Source organism: Ictalurus furcatus, chromosome 17 (assembly GCF_023375685.1).
Source record: "Ictalurus furcatus strain D&B chromosome 17, Billie_1.0, whole genome shotgun sequence".
Classification (NCBI taxonomy): Eukaryota; Metazoa; Chordata; class Actinopteri; order Siluriformes; family Ictaluridae; genus Ictalurus; species Ictalurus furcatus.
Genome location: NC_071271.1, coordinates 16,962,292 through 16,989,802, shown reverse-complemented (window position 1 = coordinate 16,989,802; position 27,511 = coordinate 16,962,292). Strand labels below are relative to the sequence as shown.

At 38.2% G+C, this 27,511-nt stretch overlaps 1 protein-coding gene across 1 annotated transcript; it reads left to right on the top strand.

Moving 5' to 3' along the window:
- Positions 1 to 43: 43 nt before the first annotated feature.
- On the top strand, positions 44 to 27,511 carry ptgir (prostaglandin I2 receptor). The gene is made up of 3 exons (XM_053647233.1): positions 44 to 1,043; positions 1,790 to 2,656; positions 27,230 to 27,511. The coding sequence occupies exons 2-3, from the start codon at positions 1,820 to 1,822 to the stop codon at positions 27,509 to 27,511; spliced, it is 1,119 nt and encodes a 372-aa protein (XP_053503208.1). The 5' UTR covers positions 44 to 1,043; positions 1,790 to 1,819.

Sequence of the window (27,511 nt, the reverse complement as noted above, 5' to 3'; positions counted from 1 at the left end):
ATGACCAAACACATGAGCAAACTTTTTACGTTAATGATGTTGATTGTTTGGACTCATAACGCTGTGTTTCTTCAGTACAATATTAGCTACCATTATCTTCTGATATTGAATATTAAATAACACTAATAAGAGTAATATTATGTTAACTATGACCTTTTTGATATTTGCTGGAGGAAAAACAAATGTTGCTTAGCTCTGTGCCGTTTATGTCTTGATGGGGAATCCATAAACAAATAAGGGTTGCCATGTTTTGTCATTTTCCATGCATGCGGATTAGTATTTTGCTTCACCCTAGATTTCCACCCCCAGGAAAGTCATTGGATACACCCTGGCCACCCCACTGTAAAAGTTCTGGCTATACCCCTGGTGATAAATGAAGAATTGTCAAGAAATGTAGAAAAATTACATTTCGGGTATGCAGACCTCTATAAAGAAATGAAGTTATTGAAGCCCTGAGGTAAATTAGACAAGGACAGATTCTTGGTAGGCTAATGAGTGGCTGGGCAGAGCAGTAATTAGAGGCAGTTACAGTCTGTGCACACAAATACACACACACACGCGCACACCGGTTCCTCTACTCTGTCTCTCCTCCCTGTTTCTCACGTCTATACTACACGACTCAGACAACCAACAGTCAGTCGTTACAGCGAGGCACAGGAAACAGCGAGAGGAAGCTTTAGCGTCGTTAAAACTTTCATTTCGACCGAACTACAGCGTCATTATCCTTCATCATATATCAAAAATACCTGAGTCTTTTTACGTGCGTTTCTTTAACGCGAGTTATGGAGCAGCTGTTACAGATGTTTGATCAAACTTAATTGAGGAGGAAATCACACACTGTGCCGGTTCCCTGTGTCGACGGGTTTTATTGTTTGTTTGTTTGTTTGTTTTGTTTTTATCAAAGTTTTGTTTTGTTTTGTTTTTACTGGATATGAGATTTGTGTAAGGACGAATTTGAAGCATCTTTAATATAGATATTTTATCGACTCGGCTGAAATGCACAGTTTCTGACAGAGAAACAGAAATGGGAAATCCTCTAACAGGTGCGTGGCTCAACATACTCTCTTATATTATATATTAATAAAATAATAATCTTATAAGATATTGACTCGAACCTCTGTGCATATGTATATGGTTCATTACTTTTCATTACTGACCAATGCATAGTCTTAATGTGAATGCGAACATTGCTCTTTTCAGGCTGTATTAAACCAAATGATTACCATATAATGTGCTTTAGGTACAGAGACCTTTATTGGAAATAATCTTTAAGACTGGGAGTCATACTGACTGGAGCATTTCATAACGTGTGATTCTTTTTTTATTCTAATAAGTTGAATTGTGTAATACTGTATTATCCCTGCTGGGGGAAAAAAAACCCAATAGAAACCATCACAGAAATTCTAATTGTTTCCACTACAAATACCATTACATACCATCAGCTTACCATTAAAAGCATTACCATTATTGGTCCTTAATGGTATCCACTAGACATAACATGCCACCAATAGAAGGCAACAAATTTCCAGTAGAGACCCACATTGATCATTACATAAAAAAAAATTTGAAAAAAAACTTTGAAAGAAAACACTGATCTCCATAAAAAAACAATACAATTCCCATTATAACCATTAAAACCATTACAATTTCTGTGAGGGTTTCTATTGGGGTTTTTTTCCAGTAGGGATATAAGTAAGGAAGTCATTTCAAATAGACTTCTTTGCTAGTAAAAAAAAAAAAAAAAAAAAAGGCAGTAAAAATGAACTTTATTTTTAACTCTATTCCACAGTCTTCCTGGGCTCAGGGTAAGAGCGACTCAATGATGATCCCAAACAGTGCATGTGAAAATGTCACGCACATCGAAGTGCAAAAGAACCCTGGGAACCTGGTGGTCAGTGCCATCATGTTTCTTGCTGGTGTGGTGGGCAATCTGCTAGCTCTGGCCATTCTCGGGGTCCACCAAAAAGAACGACGGACCAAATCCAATGTCTTCTGCATCCTAGTAACAGGACTTGCTGTGACAGATCTAGCAGGGACGTGCTTGCTCAGTCCACCGGTGTTTGTGTGCTATGCTCATGCTACCTCCCTGGTGGGCTTAACTGGCGGCATGCATCTCTGTGGCTCCTTTGCCTTCGCCCTGACCTTCTTTGGTCTGGCATCCATGCTGATCCTGTGTGCCATGGCAGTGGAGCGGTGCCTGGCCATCAGCCACCCATATTTCTACTCCAAGCACGTACGGCGCCACTTCGCCAAAGTTGCGCTAATCCTTATCTACCTTTTTACAGGTGCTTTCTGCCTGCTGCCCATCTTTGGCATTGGCCGCTACAAGCAGTACTGTCCTGGCACATGGTGCTTTATTAAAATGGAGGCTGGGAATGAGGATCAGGAAGAGGGGAGGCGCACACTCGCCTTCTCCCTCTCTTATTCTCTGTTAATGGCCTTGCTCATTGCTGTTGTCTTTGTCTGTAATGGCTCAGTCATCGTCAGTCTGTGCCGAATGCACCGAAGCCAGATCACACGCCGAGGTTCTGTGGTCTCGACAGGGCGCAAGAAAAGGCTTAGCACCTGGTTTGGCCAGGGTGAGGAGGAGATGGACCACCTGCTGCTGCTGGCCTCCATGACTATCATCTTTGTCATCTGCTCCTTGCCTCTCACTGTAAGTACATGAGCTGATCATATCACACTCTTTGCTACAGTACATTACAGTTAGGTTAAGTGGATTACAAGCTATGCAGCAAAATGGTGATACATAGTTAGACGTGCTGTATACAGTGTGGACAATATTCTAGAAAAGCTGCTATACTACAGATGTATAGCTTGTAGACTTAAAAAAAAAAAAAAAACACATTATACCCGAGACATGTTCTTTCTGTTTTCTCTTTCCTGTCTCAAGGCACCAAGTTTATTAATGAAGCTGAACAATTGCCCAATTCTGTCAGCTGTAAAAGTTTTGTCTTTTGTTTAGGTGATAGTAAATTGTTACCAGTTGTGAGTTGTTTACTCTGTGATCATTCAAGTGCACTAAGGCACTCTTAATAGTGCATATCATTTCTGGATATGACAACATGTTGAAATTCTCAGCTACAACCGGGATCAGTCAGGAACAAATGGTCCTCCATTGATTTTGGTACCTTGGCACAATGCTACATAGACACAGACATACACACACGCACACACACAAATAATTCATCTCAGTGTTTACTATCTATGTTAACAATAGGTGTGTCTCGGTGTGCTGAGATATTATGTAACCGATGCTGGAGTACTTGTATAGTAGGTCTAGCCACCTGCTGTTATGTCATCTCTCTTTAAGCATTATCTATAACTTCCTATAATACGTGTCTCACTAGCCTGGAGAAGTGGATTAGACCAACTTGACCTCCATGTGACTGACTCTGTGTCGGGCACGTATTGAACTCTTCTTAATCATAGCCACCATTAAATTCTTCCCACGTGTATGTTTCAGCTATTACTTTTTGTCAAGGAAGAAACAGGCTTTTGCATTATTGTAGTTGTTAGGTAGTTTTCTTGTTGATTTTTTTGTATCACTGTTATTTGACCTTTGCTGAATATATGATAACGGAAGGGAGTTGCTGTACACACAGATGAAAAGATGGCAATGCTGAATGTTAATAAGGATAAAAAATAAAAAAAACACAGGAGATGTTATTTTGTACATTTCACTGGCAGTGAAGCTTATATAGTATAGTATACTATATATTATATAGTACATATGTGACTTGGATATTTTATGTAGTACACACACATTTTGTATTTATGCTAATAATTACTGACTGTAAAGCATCTATTGCAAGGCACAAATGATCACACCCTGTACCTTACCTATGTGTTGAAAAGGACCACCAGTAATAAGATAATATTCTGGGTTGTTGACCATCCTCAGTAGAGCAGTGGCACTGACATAGTAGTTGCAATGGTATGAAATCCAGAGCTCTCTCAAGCACTTTCTTTCTCTTTCTCTCTCTCTCTCTCTCTCTCTCTCTCTCTCTGAATGTATGTGTGTGTATTCCAGGTAACTAATACTGTTGCTTGTTATATAATATTTTGCAGTAAACAAAACACAAAATCGATATGGGTAAAGCAATACTAGCACCAATAGTTGGGATCTCCTTTTGTTCTGGGGAAACTCTATAGTCTTCTATAGTATTATTATCCTGTAAGCAAATAGCTACCCCATTGTAGTCCCTTTACAAACACCAACTTATTCAAGCCACTCATTCGTGAATTCATTATCACTACTGCACAGTGTGATGTGGGAATATGTTGGTACTAATTTCTAGTACATTGATGTGCATGCCATAATGATTGGCAAACATTAGCAGATGACTGAAAACATTTACTGGACTAACTACTGTCAATCACTGCTTTCCAGAGAAGGTGGCAATCTACCATCAGTGTGCACAAACACCAAAATTACAAATAGTGTATGCTGCAGGAGCAGTGGAGCTTGACATACTATGTTATTTAGGTTCTTAGAGACAAAGAGTGGAAACTGAGCTAGAGATGACTAGCAAGTTGAGGGAATTCAAGGACTGAAGAAATACAGTAAGACACCCATAAGTGATGCCCTGCTGGACAAATGGCTTTGATAGCAAAATTACAGAGGCTAAACAACTTCTTGCCAAAGAACATGACGGGCCGGCTGTGGCTTAGTTGGTAGAGCGGGTTGTCCTCTAATTGTAGGGTTGGCGGTTCGATTCCCCGCCCGCATGACTCCACATGCCAAGACACTGAACCCCAAGTTGCTCCCGATGGCAAGTTAACGTCTTGCATGGCAGCTCTGCTATCATTGGTGTGTGAGTGGGTGAATGATCCACAGTGTAAAGCACTTTGGATAAAAGCGCTATATAAGTGCGCCATTTAACATACACTCACCGTCCACTTTAATAGAACACCTGTAAACCTGCTCATTTATGCAGTTATCCAATCAGCCAATAATGTGGCAGCAGCCACAGGAACTTCAGTTAATCACATCAAACATCAGAATGGGGGAAAAAGGGTGGTCTCTGTGACTTTAACCGTGGCATGGTTGTTGGTGCCAGATGGGCTGATGTGTGTATTTCAGAAACTGCTGATCTCCTGGGATTTTCACACACAACAGTCTCTAGAATTTACAAAGAATGGTGTGACAAACAAAAACACTGAGTGAGCGACAGTTCTGTGGGTGGAATATGAGATGTCAGAGGATATGAGACGTCAGAGGAAAATGGGCAGATTGGTATGAGCTGGAAGCTATATATAGTGACTCATATAATCACTCTTTACAACCATGGTGAGCAGAAAAGCATCTTAGCATGCACAAAACATCGAGCCTTGAGGTGGATGAGCTGCAACTATAGAAGACCACATCAGGTTCCACTCCTGTCAGCCGAGAACAAGAATCTGAGGCTACAGTGGGCACAGTGACCCACTGAAACAGGACAGCTGAAGATTGGAAAAACATCTCCTGGTCTGATGAATTTCTGTCAGGACACGCAGATCTTGTAATCAACAGCATGAATCCATTGACCCAATCTGCCTTGCGTCAACAGTTCATTGGTGGTGGTGTAATGTTGGTTTCTTGGAATCTTTTGGCCTCTCAATAGCGATCAAGCATCATTTGAATACCATAGTCTTTATGAGTATTATTGCTGACCTAATGCATCCCTGTCTTCAGTTGATGACGGCGGTGACAGTGGTTGATTGCAGGTGTCAAGGGTGGGGAAGGGTGGAGTTCAAATAAAAATGCACCAATTGCAACAAAGGGTTTCACAAAAACATACAATACAGTTAAAGGAAAGCTAACACAAGAATTGATTAGGGACTTCTCAAGCAGCATGACAAGCACGTTTACCGAGGGTATACGCTAATATTGATAGTTAGAAGTTGTTATATGCAAACAGCCTTGGGGAACAAGTAATCATGTGGCGTATACATGCGTATGTCCTGACTACACCGCTGGTTGCATGTTGCCATACAATGCACAGACTGACTGGCAGCCCGTAGTACATGGTTTCAGTGTAATGAACTGTTGATATACTTGAAATTTTAAGTCACAAACACAGACAAACGGTGTGATACAAACAACAAAATTTACTGGTGCTATTATACTAGCACTATCAGCACTATTGGAATGCTGGTTGTCTAATCACATTAGTGGACCGTAACTAACTGTGGCCTTCACCACTGACATCAGTACCCGACATCACTAAACCCCTTGTGGCAGAATGAGCACAAGTCCGTACAGACCCTTTCAAAAATCTAATAGAAAGCTGATTAGTGGAGACTTTTATAGGAGCAAAGGGGGCATCAACTCCATATTAATGCCATGGTTTTGGAATGGGACATTCAAGAAGCACACAGGGCTGTGATGGTCAGGTGTCTACATACATTTGGCCATATAGTGTATATGGATTTAAGAGCATAAGAGGCACTACAGCTGTCAGTGAGGCCAAAATCATCAAGAGACAGGTATTGGAAACTCTGTAATGCAATTATTTCCTAGTTATATTGATACAGTAACCATCTACTGAGAGTTGTGTAACCAAGAAAAGGTCATCCTGGTTGATTCACACCTTTTACAGTCTTTAAATGTGGCTTTATACCTTCTAAAGTAATCATGGAGTGCAGTTCCACATTTACAGCACATTATGCAGAACATGATATCACTTCAGCCTACAGGTGTTTTATTGCAGCCTTGAACGTTTGTCATCTGAGGTTAATTTATAGCTTACCTGCTATAGCAATTGCTGTTTGCTCAACAAACGAACACCTACATTAGCCTTGACTCTTATTGCACAGTGTCCTGTACTGTTTATTATAATTTTTTTGCAACCAGGAAAATCTGTAATGGACACAAGTCCAGTGATTTACAGCACCTATGGTTTCCTGTTTTTTTTTTCTTCTTTTCTTTCTTTTTTCTTTATCGGTCTTAAGCTGTGAATTCTATAAAAGTTGAATGTGCATGAAAGGATCTCATCATTAGGAAGGGTGGTAGGTTGGTAAGCCTTTTTCCATTGCAGAGGCACACACTCCTTGGCACCTGTCAAGGGTTGGGATAAATTAGTGAACAGTCAGTTCTTGTAGTGTTGGAACCAGGAAAAATGGACAAAAAAAAAAACCACCACTCAAATTTTAGATTAGTCTGTTGATCTTCTACTTTACTGTCTATGGAAATACATGATCTTGCATGTTGTATACAGCAAGTTTTCTTCTTGCTGTTTGCTAAGATAATAGATGTTTGTACAGGTGATGTGTAAGACAAAATAAATTTGGATTAATTAATATGGTGTTTAACTAAAAGGCCACGCCTTTTTCTAACATTGATGTTTAGCAAAACAAACCATTACCTAGTAACCAAGTGATATATCTTGTTAAGATGGTTTTACTGCAAACCTTGGTTGTGAAATAAGCTCAAAATATATTTTGAGGAACTATTTATGTAAGATAGCCATGATTTTAAGATTCTCACATAGGGTTTTCACATCCATGTTTGCATAAGTGTTGAGTTTATAGCATTTAATATTATTGATAGTGTAAGGCTGTAGAAAAATCCGGTGGACAAAAGCAGAAGCCAGGTTCTGTACATGGTACAGGCTTCCTCTTCATGGTTAGTAACTTGTAATGATTAACTTATTAACTTATTAATTGGTGGTGTGGCTTGATGATTAAAATCCTTCTCAGCCATGACCAGGATAAAGTGGTTACTGAAGATGAGTTTACACACACACAAACATCAGGTTTAAGTGACCTTAAGTGACGTTTAATAATAGCTAGACCATCACAGCACTAAAATGAAGAGAAAATTCATTACATTAAAATTCATTACTCTATTTCTTTCTTATAACACTTTGGGCATGTCTGTGATGGCCTCACGATCAGTATCGCCCAGGCTAAAGATCCACTGCAACCCTGACCAGGGTAAAGCGGTTACAGAAGATGAATGAATGAATGAAGACTTTGGACATAAACACTGCAGGCTCTTCCTTCAGAGTCTAAAAAGTCCCACAAGGTTCTGTTATAAATCCCCTGGTTTTTTTTTCTTCCTTTTATATACATTCTCTTGTTGGCTTTCACATCACTATGCCGATAATGCAAAATTATACTTATCAACTGGCCAGACTCAGCAGCACAGCCATCACAATCACATCAACAAAGTAGCTTTCACCGTTGGGCTGCTTTCTTTTATTAGCTAACATGCTGCTCTTTAACCGTATTAAAATTGATTAGCAGCTCTTACCGACTGATCTTACTAACTGCTGTCTATTTTAAGGCATATATCATCAGTAAGATCAATATCAGAGTAAATGTATCAGAGTGTAAAGAGCTAAGTGTGATAATGTCTGAAGCAGACATTGGGAAACCTGTCTAAACCTTTGTTTTAGAAACCTGTCCTTGCTAATTGGTATATTTTAAGCATAAAATAAGGGTTAGGACTTGTTACCCTTTATATGAAATGTATTATATGAAATGTGAAAACCTGAAGTCCACACTGATCCTACTGTATCTTGTTAATGCTTAGTGAATAAGGGAATGACTCAAGAGTTCCTATAATTGCAATGCTGGGATTTGGATAAAACGCGTCCAAACGGAGAGACTTGCAGACCTTTTAGACTGCAATCAACTATTTGTTGATTTAAAGCCTTTTGGGATATTTTGCACTGAGGTAGTTCAGAGAAAAGACTTTATAATGATTTAGTAAATACATGGTTCTTAGATCTGTTACCCTTTGACAAAATAAACTTGAGTAATGGAGCGTTGGATCTGCTTTCATGCATCGGCAGACACATTGAGCCAAGTGATTTTCACAACATCAAATCATGCAAAAAACACATTATTTTCCATGCTCCACAGGAATGCCTTCTCTGTTCAAGACTTGGGCATTTCTGTTGTGTGAGTTATTTGCAGAATGACTGTGTTGAAAGATGAAGCGCCATCTGGAATTGATTTCTAAGATGACACAGTTGGATACGGTTTCTATGAGCATGCTAACAGAAACAGCTATTGCTATTACTCATCCATCCATAACTCTTCATTCATGAGAAGGAATAAAAGTAAGGAATAAAACATGAAGGGGCATGTTGTTATAGGAAAATAATTAATAATGGGGTCGTGTGATGCAGGCCAACGTGAAGATTAATTTTTTCCTATAACAGCTTGTCTCAAAGTGTTTTATTCATTTTATGCCAAAACAATTTGCTGTCTAATTGTTTTTATTTGTTTTGTTTTTTTTTTTTTTTTAATGGCATACTTTTTAGCCATTTACAATTACATTTAATGTTGTGGAACAGTCATAATAAGTTAATTCCTCTGATCAATTACCTTATAGCAGCTATAAACAGAACATAAACATAAGCAGCTATAAACAGAAAAATAAACATAAAATCCCCTAAAGTTTTCTTGAAATTATTAAGACAAAATGCAGCTTGTTACGAAGAAGTTTTCCTGTGGCAGAAAACCCTGGAGTTACAGCTTTACATCTGACTGTTACAAAACGCTGACACTGGTGACTCCTTCCATTAATGTTAAAAAATAAACATCTCATCACAAAACTTCACCATATGAATGATTATAATTAGTAACAGTGGTGGGATATGAGTTGACTAATAATAATTGCTGTCCTTTTTTGTTCATCTGAAACTATTACTAAGGCCTAAAGAGTTTTGTGTTTATTTAACCACTTTTCCAGAACCACAGAAATGGCTCTATTGATTTATTGGTTGATTAAAATGGTTACAATCATGGTTGTTACAATCGTGGTTTGTTCAGTGTGGACCAAAAACCATTTGTATGTGTCTGACTCAGTTCTGAGCTGCATCCTTTCATTAGCTAAGTGACATCATTAGCTTGTAAATCTGTAGAAATCGATCAACAATCTTCTTGCCTATAATATAATACCATTAATACCCTTAATACCATTGAGATCAATAATAGTGTGAATAATTGGTGATCACTATTGATGTGTGGTAATTGTGCTTCCAGCTCTATAGGGTTAGTCAAACAAAATTGAAGAATTAAGGCTGAACTGTTGCTGAGAATTACAGGAATGTTTTAATGAATGTTGATTATGTGGTTGTTATGGTTATGATTATGTGGTTGGATGACTGGTCCAAACTTTCAGTAGGCCCAATTTCCAAGGCCCAATTACTTGAACGCGATTCATCTATTTACAAAAAAAAAAAAAAAAGCCTTCTACTAAAGCCTAACCCAAGGGTTTTTCATTTTTGTTAAATGCATTTGTTTTCGAAAGAGCCATTGGAAAAACGAATATTTTACTCTGTTAAAAAACCTGGTTTTCCAATAACAATAACTTTATTTAGGTCAACAGACAACTCAAAAACAAACAAATATGCAACAAACAATAGGTAACATGTTGCAATATGGAATTAATTGTGCAGGGTTTCACTTTGAGGTTGAGTTTCCACCTGAGCAGCATAAAACCTTTCTCTCTCTCTCTCTCTCTCACTCTCTCTCTGTGTGTGTGTGTGCGTGTGTGTGTGTGTGTGCGTGTGTATCCGTGTTCTTTTCCCTCTCTGTCTCACGTGCAGTCAGACACAGCAGAGAACCAGAGATTTCAATAAAAGCACATGTTTCAGTCCTGCCACTTTTTAAATTTTCGATGCTCCTCTGATTTCTTTCTTTTTCGCATGATAGGTTACCATAGAAACTTGAGTGGATTGGTGTCGTGACACGTGCGCACAGCACTGCAAACGTGCACTGGCTGGAGCGACTTGAAATCTATTATTGTAAACTGAATTTTCATTAACTTCAGTAGGCTGTACAACAAAGGAATTGTAATTGACTTTGCATTTTCTACAGGAAACTGACCTCTAGTGATGTGTCTTAGATTTGAACTATGATATGTTGGTGAAGGGTGAGACACCGGGCGAGCCACACGATTTTGTCAGAGCCACATGTTCTCGTGCGTCATAGGTTCCCGACTACTGGCCTGACCACTCAGTGGCCATCTTGCCAATGTTCTGGGCAGTTACTTTCAATCATACACGACCAGGGCTCTCTCTCTCTCTCTCTCTCTATCTCTCTCTCTCACACACACACACACACACACAAATTGCTTTGTGTGTAGCACGTTTCTTAATAACAAAGCACCCTATATCTATGGAAGCCCTAAGCGGCCATGCATTGCTAATTTTTCCTTTCTTGTTTTCTTGTGATCTCGATTTAATTTTTCTGTGTACTCGACATCCATCGTCCAGATGACAATGGGTATTTTGAATGGGTTTTTGGTTCAATGCCTGAAATAAAGTCTGTGGTTAACACAAGCTCAGGATAATTTTATGTTTTATTCTACGACATAAAATACACCAGTAATACCTCACTCGTGATTTTTTAAAGCTGTTACGTGTCTTGAAAAAGTTGCTAATAAGTGGCTAAATGGGACTACGGAGGTTGTCGGGTACATTATACGTCATTACGCCGAACAGGAAATCTCATCTACTGCAGCCTCGTTGTGTTTATACTCACGCTCTTGCAAACTATTCCAACTCAAACATTCCAACTTGTAGACGTATCAATTTATAGTATTTTCCAATTTTTTAAATAAAGATTGAAAGAGTTGTCAGAAGCCTAGCTGTGGTGATGTTGAAGTCATGCGACCGTGGTGTAGTTCGTGTTCTGTGAAGATTATCTTGATGAACAAAACGTGTAAGAATCATTAACTTTTGTTGGTCACAGAGCTTATTTTCTGTAATAATCTAAAAGCCAGTGGAAAAATCCTGTTGGCTTTTTGTGGATGGAATCAGGATGATGCTAACTTCCCGGGTGGCCTACAAAAATACCTCATCCCTGCAGGATTGATGACTTCCACATTACCGTCAGACACTTGAGAAGGGGACATCCATCTCTCTTAATGCGGAGATAAAGGCCATCTCTACAGTGGGCAATTATTACATTTATGATGGCGAAGATGCCAATGTGCATGCAACTCCAGTCCCATTCACAAAGCGCAAGATTTTCTCAGGATAAGAAGAAACATCTCGGGGTAAGAAAACAACTTTTTATGTCGAGCTCATGAGAAAATTAAGTCGTGATCACAAGAAAGTATCAAAGAAAACAAAATTATAAAGCATAGCCATTTAGGGCTAGTAGTTTAATGGATTAAGAAAACCATGAGAATGAAGTACTGCAAATGTTGTAGATAATATATTTTACCCCTCAGTAAAAGATGGTTGTTAATGTAAGATGGTTTTATGACTTTCTGAAGATTTACGAGTGACCAGGCATTTATATTTTATACATAGTTGGTGGATAATGGGATATTTCGAAAGAGTTGCCATGTATTTAATAAATGATGTTGTTTTAAGTTCTAATTATAGAGTCAATGTTACATTTCTGTGGATTTAAATCATATCCAAAACCCATGTCTTGTTTGCCAATTTTAATCTGAATGTAAACTTCCCTGGGAGATTTTCTTATCTGAAAGGAGTGTAAAGAGCCTGGTGACTTTATTTACTGTCTCATCGTTTATGAGTAGTGGCCTCTATTTTTGTGGACTTTTATTATGTCTTAAAGTACTTTAAATACTATATTATTTTCCACCTCTAAAAAGGTTATTTTTGCTGTGACTGTGCAATGTGTACTCTTCAACTGAAGCTTAATGATATACACATAGTATATACATACAATGCGCAGCCAACAATGATCAGCCATAACATAAAAACCAGTGACAGTGTATAACTGATTCTCTCATTACAATGGCACCTGTCAAAGTTGGGAATAAATTAGGTAGCAAGTGACCAGGCAGTTCTCGAAGTTGATGTGTTGGAAGCAGGAAAAATGGGCAAGCATAAAGATCTGAGAGACTTTGACAAGGGCCACATTGTGATGATTAGACGACTGGGTCAGAGCATCTCCAAAACAGCAGGTCTTGTGGGGTGTTCCTGGTATTCAGTGGTTAGTACCTACCAAAAGTGGTCCAAGGAAGGACAACCGGAGAATTGGCGACAGGGTCATGGGCGCCCAAGGCTCATTGATGCGCATGGGGAGCGAAGGCTAGCCCGTCCGGTCTGATCCCACAGAAGAGCTACTGTAGCACAAATTGCTGAAAAATTTCAAGCTGGCGATGATAGAAAGGTGTCAGAACACACAGTGCATCACAGCTTTCTGCGGACAGTATGGGGCCTGCATATGTGGATAACTAGAAACAAAGAACTAGAAAGATGAATAGGTTGCTTTTTTGTTGAGCTTTGTGTAATTACAGCTGCCCAACTACAGCTGTCCTCATCCCAGACTGGCCCTGTTTTAGATATGAGTATTAGATTTCTTGGACAAAATAAAGCACACTGTTGAGCCGGTAGTGCGGAGATAACATGTGAGGGGTGGATTGAATAGATGTGGTTGTGACGTTATGCAGTTTGTCTCCTGTGAAATCTTTGGGGTCAAAGAGAGTGTGAGCTGAAGAGGAACAGTGAATTAGGTGGTGTGTGTTTGTACATGTACAGCTATTATGGAAAGTGACAGCTGCAGCTACAGAACTTTACTGGCAAATCACGAGTTCATTCCAGTAAGTAAACAGAGCTTTAGACTTGTTCACCATGCTGTTACTAACCATCAGTGATGACATGTTCACATCTGCACCATTGACTCAATTGAGCCTCCAAAAAGGATGATATATTGTGATGTCAGGAATAGTAACGTCTGGAAACTGCATGTTTTTTAGAGAAATTACTCTTAAAACAGGAAAGGTTGATCTCTTTTCTATTTTCTGGTATTTAGAGTCACAATATAATATAATAACCGCTTTAAAACACTTAATGTTGTGGTAGAGTTTAAATACTCCAGACCACAGAATTGTTCTGTCATGGAGCCAGGCAGGATCTAAAGGTGCAAACCCTTGTCAGAGGTGTGTCCATGTGTCAACTGTTTCTTCCTCCTCTGGATCATATAACAGGTGTCTACATGTTCTCTTTTACTTCTTTTATTATTATTATTGTCATTCTATTTTATGATTTAGAGTTTGAAATTGTACAGGTGCTGTTTATGCCTTTCTTTTATGAGACAGTTGTATATTTATGTAATGGCCCATTGAGAATGAAGTGTTGTATATATAAACAAACAAATGTCTTTCTTGTGTTTATGGCAGACAGAAATGTTATGAAGTATTAGAGTTACACTCAAATGTTATGGAAAGTTGATGTGTATAACAGCACACTCTAACTGTGGCAATGATTAATTGCCTAGTTTAACTTTGCTGTATTGTGTACATTTATTTTACAGATACTGTATACACAAACATGCATGTAGTACAAGAAAACAAACTTCCCATATGTTGAACATGTTCATATATTCATACTAAGGGCCAGGGGGAAATGTGATCTCTATAAGGGGGAAATATAATTAAAAACATCAAATGCACAAGACCCATGAAAGTTGTGGTTTGGGGTTGAGACGGTTGATCTGCTCTCTGTAGTGTTGTCATAATGGTATGAGAAATCGTCCATCTTTGATCCTCGAAGCCTCTCAGGAATCATTTAGATTTACAACCCCAATTCCAAAAAAGTTGGGACACTGTGTGAAATGTAAATAAAAACAGACTGCAATGATTTGCAAATCTCATAAACCCATATGTTATTCACAATAGAGCATAGAAAACATATCCAATGTTTAAACTGAGTAAATGTACCATTTTAAGAAAAAAATAAGGTAATTTTGAATTTCATGGCCAACACGTCTCAAAAAAGTTGGGACGGGAGGCAGCAAAAGGCTGGAAAAGTAATTGTTACTAAAAAGAAACAGCTGGAGGTTCATTGGAAACAGGTCAGTAACATGATTGGGTATACAAAGAATATCTTAGAGAGGCAGAGTCTTTCAGAAGTAAAGATGGGCAGAGGTTCACCAATCTGTGAAACACAGCGTCTACAATTTTTGGAACAATTTCAGAATAATGTTCCTCAATGTAAAATTGCGAAGACTATGAATATCTCATCTCATTTCATTTACATTTTACACAGTGTCCCAACTTTTTTGGAATTGGGGCTGTATTTGGAAGACGTCTCATTATTCACTGAGGTCAATGTAAATTCAAAGGAAAGGTCACTCTCAGTAGTAAGTGCCGGAAATGGTTCTTTAGAGCAATGGCACAGAAAAACTATTTATGGTTCTCTAAAGCAGTGGGGTCCATGAAACATAGCCAGTGGGTCTGTGACTTTTTTATTTAGTTACAACGCTGGAAATTATAACCCATAATCAAACTTATTATATCTATTATTGAGTGTATACCTGTGTGCTTGACTGGTTCCTTGAATTAAATGGCTTTAAGTCCTGTAAGGTGTTTGGCCTCCATGGATTGGACTTGTTTGTCCAGCGCATCCCACAGATGCTCAATTGTTTTGAGATCTGGGGAATTTGGAGGCCAATTCAACTCTTGTCATGTTCCTTAAACCATTCCTGAACAATTCTTTTAAGCCCATGAAGGGGTATACTTGGTCTGCAACAACGTTTAGATAGGTGGTACGTGTCAAAGTAACATCCACATGAATGCCAGGACCCAGGGTTTCCCAGCAGAACATTGCCCAGAGCATCACACTGCCTGCACCAGCTTGCCTTCTTCCCATAGTAAATCCTGGTGCCATCTCTTCCCTAAGTAAGCAATGCACACGTACCTGGCCATCCACATAATGTAACGTGATTTATCAGACCAGGCCACCTTCTTCCACTGATCCATGGTCCAGTTCTGATGCTCTCATGCCCATTGTAGGTGCTTCCGGCAGTGGACAGGGGTCAGTATGGGCACTCTGACCAGTCTGTTGCTATGCAGCCCCATGCACAGCAAGCTGTGATGCACTGTGTGTTCTGACACCTTTCTATCATCGCCAGCATTGACTTTTTCAGCAATTTAATCAGCAATTTGTGCTACAGTAGCTCTTCTGTGGAATCAGGCCAGACGAGCTAGCCTTTACTCCCCATGCGCATAAATGAGCCTTGGGCGCCCATGACCCTGTCACCGGTTCACTGGTTGTCCTTCCTTAGAGCATTTTTGGTAGGTTCTAAACACTGCATACCAGGAACACCCCACAAGACCTGCTGTTTTGGAGATGCTCTGACCCAATCGTCTTGCCGTCATAATTTGGCACTTGTCAAAGTCGCTCAGATCCTTTCGCTTGCCCATTTTTCTTACTTCCAAAACATCAACTTTGAGAACTGACGAAGTTCGCTTGCTGATTAATATACCCCACGCCTTGATAGGTGCCATTGTAATAAGCAAAGATATTCACGTCTCCCATCAGTGGTTTTAATGTTATAGCTGATCGGTGTGTGTGTGTGTGTGTGTGTGTGAGTGTGTGTGTGCACAAGGTGCTCACACACAATATTGATAGGATTTAGATTTGTACTCTTTATTGCTCTTTCTTTTCAACTTTCAACTATTTCACAAATAATGCTCAAACTACTGTGGAAAAAACTGCTGGGGAAAATCCCAACTATAAATGCTGTATAGTCACTGATATAAAATTCTGATAGTTAAGTTTTAATTCCTGTCACTGTTTACCTGACATTTGATGGCTAGATTAGCAAGTTTACATCTAAAGATTTCCTTCTTCGTAAATGACTGTCAGACTTAAACTGACTAATACTGTGAAAAGCCCACTTCTCTGATATTAATCAGCACTTTGTTGGGCTTGGATGTACCTCATACAGGTCAGATCCATTTACATTCATTTGCTTGATTACCAAATACACTTCCTCTCTGAGAGAATTGTAGTCTAAAATAAGCTCAGTGCTGTTATCAGATAGAGTGGTTTTTAATACAAAACATGCACGTATTTGATGGTCTGTGTGTGACTCTTCACCTTGCTAATGTTTCAGATGTCTTAATTTGAAGTGCAGAATGTCGAAAGGGAAAAAAAAATCACATAAATGTGCTTTGGAAACCTTCAGACTTTTCTGACTCCATGTACACTTAAATTCTTCCTGGATACTAGATGGATTGATCTGGGCTTTATTGGCTTTGTCACACTCTAAACTATGTGCAAAACAATTCTGTATTCGGCATGTTGCAACCACTTTGTTGGTGTTGATGAAACAAATATTAAGTGTCCATTCATCATTTATTAATGCTTGTGTGTATTTGGGATGAGTAATGTAAAACAATCTGCATACAGTTTACCCACTAATGGCAGATATACATAAAATCTTGTTTTTTGATGTTGTTGCTTCTAATATGTGCTATTACTTGATCTGATTGGGTACCACAGCTGCTCATGCTCTTTTTTGTTTACCCTGAAAGTAATATTCCACACCACAATCCCTGGAAGCTTTCTCTTGCCATTTATAACAGCTATAGCAATGCCAGCACAAACACTGGAGTGAACAAAATCCCTAACCAAATTAAAAGCCAAAAATCTGATGAAAAATGATCAGCATTTTGAATCCATGGAAAGTCCCTGAGCTAATGAAAATCCTCCAGGTCAGCCTTCATTCCTAAAAGCATGTTGGCTCCTGGAATTGTTTCCATTTTGTAGTTCCATTATCATGCAATATTCATTTGGCTCCACAGACTCTTCCTGTGCGGAAGTACAAGGTGATGCTCTGCCCAGACGCGCTGACTTGCAAAACAGACAAGCATTAGCATGAATCGAGCCTTGCTCTGGCCTGAACACATTTCCCTTCATCCTTCCATTGAGACCCAGTTTTATATGTCCACTCTGTCCCTCTTGTCCTTTCAGCAAGTCATTTTTTTTTTTGCAATTATAAGACACAGAGCCAGTGTTTATGCTGATCTGGTTGTTGTGCTCTGTGTTTGCACATTAATGTCCTGTATGATTGGGCAGGAATCAAACAAAAACTGTGGAGCAGGTTGGCTAAGCAGTCAAAAGTCAATCGTCCAGATGTGAGAGTGTTATTATGACGGAGACATTTTATTACATTTTAATATATCCTATTTTAACCTTGAAAGTGACTTCTGATGCTTAAATCTCATCTGTCCAATCACTGCAATGGCTCATCAGAGCAACATTCACCTCAAAGAGCCATCTTATTCATAAACGACACACCACAAATATTTGCCACAGTGAAAATGTGAAGGAGAGTGACTGAAACCCTCTTCACCCATGATAAAATCACGCCATTGAGTATTTTAGCTTTTTAAAAATTAATTATTTCATTTATTTTAACAAATATTCCCAATAAACCATTCTTCTGGCACACAGTGTAATCTGATAACAGTAAGCTTTGGTTGCTAAGCAACATAACTGGCAAATATTAGTGTGTTTTGTTGACAAAACATGATGTTACAAATTCACATACTGGTATACACACATACACACACATACAGTGTATTTATAATTTTATAACAGTTTTGAACACAGTGAAGCCATTCAGATTTTATAAATAAATGTAGATGAGAAAACTATTTGAATATATTTTAACAGTTTCCAAACAGCATAGTTATCCTGTCAGGTTAGCTTGTGTCCGCTAGCCGTCTTGTTTTAGCTGTCGCTGAAGACTGCGGTAAAGTGACTGAAGTTCATTCTCCAACCTCAATGTGGTGTCATCAGCAGAAATCAATATAATTCAATGACACATTGTTTCACTCTACTACATTAAGTAGCTGTATCCTACCCAGTGAGCTAGCTCAGCTGACATTAGCGTGGTTATGACCAGTTTCTGATCCATGGATCATATGCATATGGCCCATGTCACTTCTTTCTTTTATAGTTTGAAAGATTAGGTCATGTTGTTCATAAGTAAATGACTGCAATAAATCTAGTTTCATAGCATAAGAAAACAAATGCTCATATGGACAAGAAGAGAGCGAAGGTTTGATGTTAAAAATAATTTTTAAAAAGCAGGTCGTTTTTCGTTATTAGGCTTGTTAGTAACGGCAGACAGAACATTACCACTAGTTCAATGGTTTTAAGGACATTTGTCAAAGCCTTCTGTAAACTCATGATGACATTTTAAAATGTTTAGATTTTTTTTTTAATTAATAGACATTACTTACTTTATCATTATTTACAGGTCATTATTAGTTGCTCACAAACTTGTGTTACAATATGCTTTTAAGTCGTCAAGGAATTATTTATCACACAATATTACAGCTTTGAATCATTATTAGATGTTTTTTTTTTTTAAAAAAAACGCTTACAGGGAATTAATGCCAATTTACAAAGAATTATAAGCGCAGTTATAATCAGTTATAAATATGGACTCCATCAAAGTGTTACCAAAAGTTTTATGTTTGTTCGTTGGGTTGATTAAACTACCTAATTATTTCTTCACACATAACATTAGAAATTTCTACTCAAGTAGTTTTCTTGTGCATTCTGATATTCTTTTCTGCTCACCACAGTTGTAAAGATCTGAGTTACCACAACCTTCCTCTCAGGCTCAGACCACTCTGGAGATTCTCATCAACAAGGCATTTCTGCCTACAGAACCGATGCTCACTTTTGTATGTTTTTGTTTTTCACACCATTCTGTGTAAACTCTAGAGATTGTTGTGTGTTGAATTAGGTGTTAATTGTATGAACCAATTCAGTTGATGAGCAAATAATGTCATTTCTATGTAGCTGTCAAGTCATTAAACTACAATACCACAAAAATACACAAAGCATTATGGGAAACCCACATTTGCAACATTTATGCAGTACTTCACTTCAGTATAATGTGTGCAATCACTTCACTTTAGGCTCTGAGACAGGCTGCAGGACGTAGACTATATTTGATTACAAGTCAGTATCTTTAACACACTCAACTATCTTGTCTACCTTAAAGGGCCATTTGCACATCATTGCCAGGAAGTGGCTGCACTTGGGTCAGGCTTGGCATACCACTACTGAGTCAGAAGCAGTCTCCTCTTTTGGAGGAGGGGTGCATTAAATAGTCACAGTTGCAAGCCAGTCATAAGGAAACCAGTAAATTCCACAGTGAAATGATACCAGATTTAGGCAAAACTTAATCTATCTAGAAGATGGAGCAAGTAGAAAGAGAAATAATATAATGCATGAGAAGTTATGTTTAAAATATAATGTCAGTCTGTGTGCAAATTGGTTTAGCAAAGGAAATTGACACAAAAAATAGTGTGAAAGGTTTACCACACCCATGGATTTTTACAGAAGTGTGGGTTGTTTGTGTTTCTTGTGCTTTGCACTATTAAAATGCTTCAGTTGCTGAAAATAGGTTCAGTCTGCGTGTAATTCAGTAACCTGTTATCACTTTTAATAGACAAAAACAAACAAAAAAACAAACAGTAATGCATGGCCTCTAGTAGTTCATACATAAGGTTAATGTATAGTATGTAAAGTTAACATGTATCAGGCATTACTTCCTCCTGAAGGAAGAATAAAACTGTTTACTGGATATAAAGCCTAGAAGAATTACTGGTTATCAAGAACAGATTGTTTCAGAGTGCTCATGAAATATTAATATCCATATTATAGTATAAAGATTTTCTGGTAAAAGTCAGGTTTTAAAGTAGTTGCATTTTCATTTCTGCTGAATTGACTCAATTAAAAAATAAATAAAAGTGCTTGTCGGTGTTTAATAATGCATGACAGGAAAAACAAGAAAAACAAGAAGGCAAGAGCATTGATTGCCATCTTGTATAGGGAACATATATCTCTTACAGGATCTAGAGCACATTTCACAGTTCGTTCTTTTCCAACTGGTATCACTTATCAAGCTTTACAGGAAATGTTTACTACAGTTGTCCTCCTTTATGTATTTGCTTAATGTTTAATCCTGTAAAATCCCACGACATATCACCAGCTTCAGAATTACATTCTCCATGCTCATGAATACATACCTGTCTTATTATTCTTAGTGTAGTTCCTGAGTAATATGCTTTAAATTAATAATTGAATAATAAGCCAGGAGTTTAAGGGGTTAGTATAAGAGTGATGTATTGAATATCAGCATGGCCGTGATTTGGCTGCAGTCTGGGTGCTGCAGGTAATTACAAATGACAAAATGTTCTTTTTTGTGTAATTATTTCAATAGCCCTGTGATTTGTGATTGTGCAGGTATATATTTTTTATTATTATTATTGAAGTGCAGTATGTACTAACAGCAGCATTGTGATATCCAAGACTGCTCTTCCCCTTGTTATCTATTTAGCAGAGCTGAATATAGACATGTCAGTCTGGTATTTTTAGGCTACCTAGCCAGAACTGGGCGCTGCACCAACTAACATCATTACTGTACTGGCCCTGTGCATCCATTTTTAATTTATTTCAATATCAACAGTAATTTTTATCTGAGCAAATCTAATTCTACAGTCCTTATCACTTTTTCATGGCCGGTGTGACGTCATGCATCCCATCATGCCAGCACTGTATAAACGAATTTAATGCACAGACGTCATGAATAATAACAGTGGGATAACGAGCAGCGGGAATACAGTGGTGTCAACATGCATAGACGATACAGCATTAAAAGAATATATTTTCAAAACAGAATGAGGAGAGGAATCTTACATGAAACACTGGGTCCTAAGTGTTATTGATTAATGGATTTTGTCTACACTTTAAGAGGGATTCTTCAACAACATTATTCTATCTGTAGCCAAAGCCTGGTGTTTTTATCTTGGAACACAGTATCACTGAAGGCTGTAGTTTGGTTTTTGTGTGTAATTTTATATTCTGTGGAGCGAGCAGAATTCACTGTGCAGGAACGTTGCAGAAAAAGGCCATCTGCCCCGACTGGATAGCAGCTCCACCCACAGAACCATTTCCCAGCTTCTTTGATCACCTTTTAAGAGCACTTTACATGTTTTAAGTAATTTTAGGCCATGGCCAAAAGCACATTCTAGAGATTGCATTACTTAAGTGTGCAAGTTATTGATTGCAATAATTCAGAGTTTTTGAGCTGGGTACTGTAAATTAAAAAAACCTAGAGCTACTTCTATTGATCCATCCTTCCTTTAAAGCTAGAGCACAATATCCATATTTGAAGAAAATCAACAAAAGGGAAGAGTAGTTAGGTCCTAATAGAATTTATAATATTAACAAATTGACACATGATAGAGTTATGCAATAACTGGAACTGGGTTGTGCAAATTGCAATGTCAGAACCTGCAATATAATAGGAAGTCTGATTAATGGTTTTTTTGTTTGTTTGTTTATTTGTTTTTTACACCACATATTCATGCCTACTATCTTGCTCTAATTCACACATTTAATGGAACATTCAGGATAGTTCTAACCTTGATTTTTCCAGTGCAAAAAAAAAATTGGCATAATTTCTGTAATCTAATGAACCACACATGCACATTTACAGACACAATGAAAGTGGTTTCCCCAAATTCAACTAAAAATGCAACCAAAATTTATTTCTCCCCTTCTTGGCAAGCATCTTTAGTACTTAGTAGAGCACCCTATTGCTATTATGACCTGCTGCAAACGAGATGCTTAGCTTCTGGCAGCGTTCCTCATGAGCAATGGCCACCAGTTCAGTAATATTCTTGGGTTTGCGTGCTGCAACCGCCGCCTTCAAATCCCACCAGAGATTTTCTATGGGATTCAAGTCAGGTGACTGTGATGGCCCGGTAGAATCTTCCAGGACTTCTTCTGCAACCAAGCCTTGGTGGAATTTGAGGAATGCTTGGAATCGTTGTCCTGTTGGAAGGCCAAGCTTCAGCTTCCTCACAGATGGCTTGACGTTTTCTCCTAGGATTTTCTGATACATCAATGAATCAAATTTTTACCAATAATTAGCTAGAAAATGTAATTAAGTAAAACAAAACCCCAGTCAGTATAATACAGCAGAACAGGGGAGGGTGGTAAATTCAGTGAACAGTAAGAAATAGTAAATTTGAAATATAATCCTTTTAAAATTGCTTATCTAATGTTCCTCGTGAAACCATGAATGGTTTCTGATCGTCGCAGGAGAGCAAAGCAAACAAACAGCATTTTAAATCACTGTCCAATTTTGATTGCCAGCCCTTGTAGCCCTTTTTCCTGTTTTTTTCTGGCCTCCTTATCTAACAAAATATTGACAAACTCCTTTTTGATAGTTTTAGAAAGGTGCTTTGTTTATCCGGCTTGCAATGTGAAGAACATGATATTTGTATTGAGCCCACCTGCTTGTTTGGTTGACATGGTCACTTACCAGCAATAAAACTTCATTCCGTCTCTGCATGTGTGTGAAATTCCCTTTCAGAATTAAGCATCCTCCCCTCCACTAATTCTTCTCCAATATGAATTTGTCTTCTTGAGCCGTTTTTTCTTCTTCTGCTAATTGTCACAACGGTTTGTTTCTGCTTTATTTGTATACTCCTGTCAAGCATATACAAGTTTAATGCAAATGCAAGAATTCAATTAAAACACCCAAGGCAGACAAGTTGTACAGTATGGGCAAAGCAGATTCAAAACATGAAAGTCAGGTGATCAGCAAACAGGCAGGGATGGCATCAATAACCAAACTAAAGCAGAATCAAACCAGAGTAACATCCACAAAATAAGTAAACTCAATAATGTCACTAGTCAATACTAGCAGCAAGACTTCACAATGACTGTATAAAAGACCAGGTTATTTGTAGGAATGTTAGGAACAGGTGAAGCTGATCAGTTCAGTGATTGTGAATGGGGATGTGGAGCACATGACTGGTCATGTGATACAGTTTGTAGTTAATTGTCATGTGGAGAATCATTTGAAATTGACTTCTTCTATGGTTGAAATATACAAATGTATTCACAGCGCACAATTTTCAAGGACCCACTTTATTCTTTGGTGGTCTACAGTGCCATTAGTGGTCAAACAGTTACAAAACTACACGGTCATCAAAAGACTCCTTAATAGCCATAAGTGCTGAACATACTTCAAGTGGTTTGTGATGATACATCACAGATAGCACTTTATAATAATAATGGGCTAGGGGTCAATGCAGACAATGCAGACCCAACCCAATGCAGTCAATGCAGACCCAACTTTTCAACTTTAGATTTTAAAAAAAAAGAAGAAAACTTTTAAGTGATATTTTTCTGTAACACTTCTCATATACTGTATATTCACTGGCTTGTAAAAGAAAATAATTTATTTGACAAAAATATTAAGAAGGCATGAATCAGGACAGGGGGTTAAAGATTAAAGCAAAGTTCACCTGCTTATAAATTATGTAAGAGTACACCATGAAACTATTTTTAAGCAAGGAAACGGGAACACAATTCTATAATTGCAGCTGAATCACAACACCCATTCAAGTGCAAACAGGCTTGCTGTATCATTCTGGTGAAGATGTTGCTAAACCTTGCTATTTCCAATCATGTTCTATTCTTGCTTGACTCAGTGGTATATATAAGACCTCCAACCTTTAGCCAAAGGAATTTACAGTTAAAGGTTAGAACAACCACAACAAAGTAGGTCACAAACACAAATGTGAGAACAGGATGTTTTGGCGACAATTGAAATACAATGTTGCAAAAGTCATACAGAGAAGACACTTGCTAATCCTTGGCTGTTTTTTAAATAACATTGTGTACTATAATTGTATATATATACTCTTTGTATTATTATTACTACTAAATAACAGTTATCACATTTTGGCATTTAGCCCAACGTTAACTGCCAAAAAAAACCTACTACATTGTCTAAAGGGAATTTAATGCAGGCCTAGCCTTGTTCCAGAAAATCTACTTGCCTTGCCAAATTTAACAAAGCACACCTAAAACAATTGAGCAAGGGAGGTTCTGAACACTACAGAAAGGTGTGTTACTTGTAGTAGAGTTGGAACCAAACTCTTAAAGATTTCTGCTCTACTGGTGGACGGCACTATCATTCTGTAGGTGCACCTTCATAACAAAATGATTATGCAGAAATGGTTGGATCTGGAGTCATTTCAGATGAAAAGCAGCTTTTTCTTTGTTAAACAATGAGAGCTTGTTGTTTAACAAGTCAAACTTTGTGACATTTTTCACCTAAATTTGGTTTTGTGGTGTTCACTGAAATAAGCGTTGCTTAAATTATCGCCTGTGGATGAGGAAAATTTAGTTCATTTCAAAAGGACCAAGTATAAATGAGTGAAAATTTAAATAAATAAATGAATAAATAAATAAAAACCTGTCTTGTATTATAGCATCCCTTTAAGGTGCATATAGTATTTTTTGCTGTATTGTGAATGTGAGTTATTGTATCAGGTTACTGTGTATTTTGTGCAATTTTCTGGTATGTTCTGATGTTTTGTGTATGCTAAGTTACATTGTGGGTGAGTGAGTTTGCAGTCTTGTGGCTGTATGTTCAATTTAGAAGGCAGCTGACCGACTTCCCTAAACAAACTTTATAACTAGTTTCTTTTCAGTTAGCCACATTATCAACTCGTCCTAAAGTGCTTATTTAAAGAGACCCTGAAAGTCCCATGGTGCCCAAGCAGTCATGTCAGAACTTGATTAGTAGACCACGGCAGGATAGAGAGCTTCTGCCTGAGGACCATATGAGGCCAGGGAATGTGGTGGGGCATGTTTTCTGGAGTTGTTTTGACGACGTGCAACAGTGACAATCACTGGCTTCTTGTAATGTCACGCAGATGAGTTGGTAGCTACTGATTCAGAATTGCTGAATAGAAGTCGGAGCCACACTTCTTCCAGATGGTATGACACTATACTGACACTGTCATTAACATCACTTAATGGCTCATGGAAATTCCTGTAGCTCCCTGTCGATGTTAAAGTGAAATTAATTGAACGCTGTGGGTATACAGTGTTCCATGGTGGCACATTTCACACTCATTCTTTCCAGGCCTTCTCTGTCTGTTGCTGCTCTATTCAAAATGTCCTCCTTCTAGAAAAGTAAGAAATGTATTATGTTCTCTGTCTGTCCTGGTCTGTACTATATGGTGACACCACCTGTCAGGGCATGGCACATTTTACAATTTATGTCATAATGACCCACACCATAAATAACTCCATTTCGATGCTTGAAGGTGTAGATAGGATTGTTGCCTTTCACACAGTCTGGCAAAGATCTCCATTAAATGCTGCTGTAAACGTCAGGTGTTGTTGACGTGTCGTCAATTCCAGCATGTTCTTGTACTAGAAAAAGCAAACAGTGACATCAGGAGGTATGCAGGCAGCATTATGCTTCTAAACAGAGACATCTTTTGCAGATCCTGATGGGTTTTGTGGAATCGTGTTTCGGGTTTGAATAAACAAAACAACCGCATGTGCAGGTGCTGTGGTCTGGAGAAGAAACTCATGACCTAAGCTATCTATTCAGAACACAAACAGTCCAGAGAATTCAGCTTCTATACAGACATCGGACGTGTTTGATATGAGAAATTAGTGCTTTTTATGTGATGGAAATGGTCTAGAGCTTTCCTAGAAAGGACTTATGTGATCTGCCACAGTGCCACAGATAAAAACGCAAACAGTAAGTCCTTGAGAAGTGTGTGTCTGTAACTTCTGCATTGTCTATGTTTTTAGTGCAAGGTTTCTTTTTACCTTTTTTTTTTTTGGCTCCTCATGTGCAGCATGTGCAGTGTGTCAGGTTGTTGAAACGAATGACCTTCCCAAAAAGCACAGTCCATGCCAAAATACTAATTAGTATGATTTAGCCAGCCAGTAATCCCCTTTTCTCAACACATGCCACATAGTGTGATGGACTCTGAATCTAAACTTTTCTGTTTGGGGACAGAGTCAAATAAAGTCAAATATATCTAGACCAAACCAAACTTGCTGTGTCCATTTAGTTTATTCGTTGTATCGCAGATCAGACATATTTTTCAGACTAATTTCACTGAAGATTTAAACCCGGACACAGTTGTAATGACTGCACTGATCAGCTGGACAATTATGACAGGAAATATATAGGCAGTATATTACCAAGAATAGATATTGTGTTCATATTGTGTGTGTTTCCAGAACCAGATATTTTGTTCATCTCACAATTCAACGCTGTGGATGTGTTGCACATCCTGTCCATGATCAGACTATAATAACACAGATTTGTCTTTTTTAATTTGGTTTTCCTGACAATACCCATCTTATACAAGTCCATTACATGGTTAAACTGGTCTGTAAAATCATATTATTGTACACTGTGCTGTCTTGCCTTTCACCTGTCATCGGTACACTATGATATGTTTGGCAATTGCAGTCATCCAGAACTGCATACAAGATTTGATTTCTTACAGAATAAACACTGAAGTAATTAATAATAGTTAATAAAGGTTTCCTAGACATGTAGAAGTTTAAAAGAGCTTCGGTGTTCAGTCATTTTAAATATATTTTAAATATCTTTCACCCAACCTAACTCTCCTTTTTTCTCTTTTTCTTTCTATTAGATATTTGGCTTCGTCAATGCCATCAGCCAAGGATCAGGCAATGACAAAAGGAACCTCCTGGCATTCCGTTTCTCTGCCCTCAACCCCGTGGTAGACCCCTGGGTCTTCATCATCTTCCGCAAGTCCATCTTCCAGCATGTGCGCGCACTCTTACATTGCCGATTCAGCAAGGCGGCAGTGAAGAACACAGCCCAAGATGGCCTCTCGCATCGCTTAGAGAGCATGGTGCCTGCAGAGTCCACTGCTCTCCAGAGCAAAATTTTCAGTGACATCCCTCAGTGA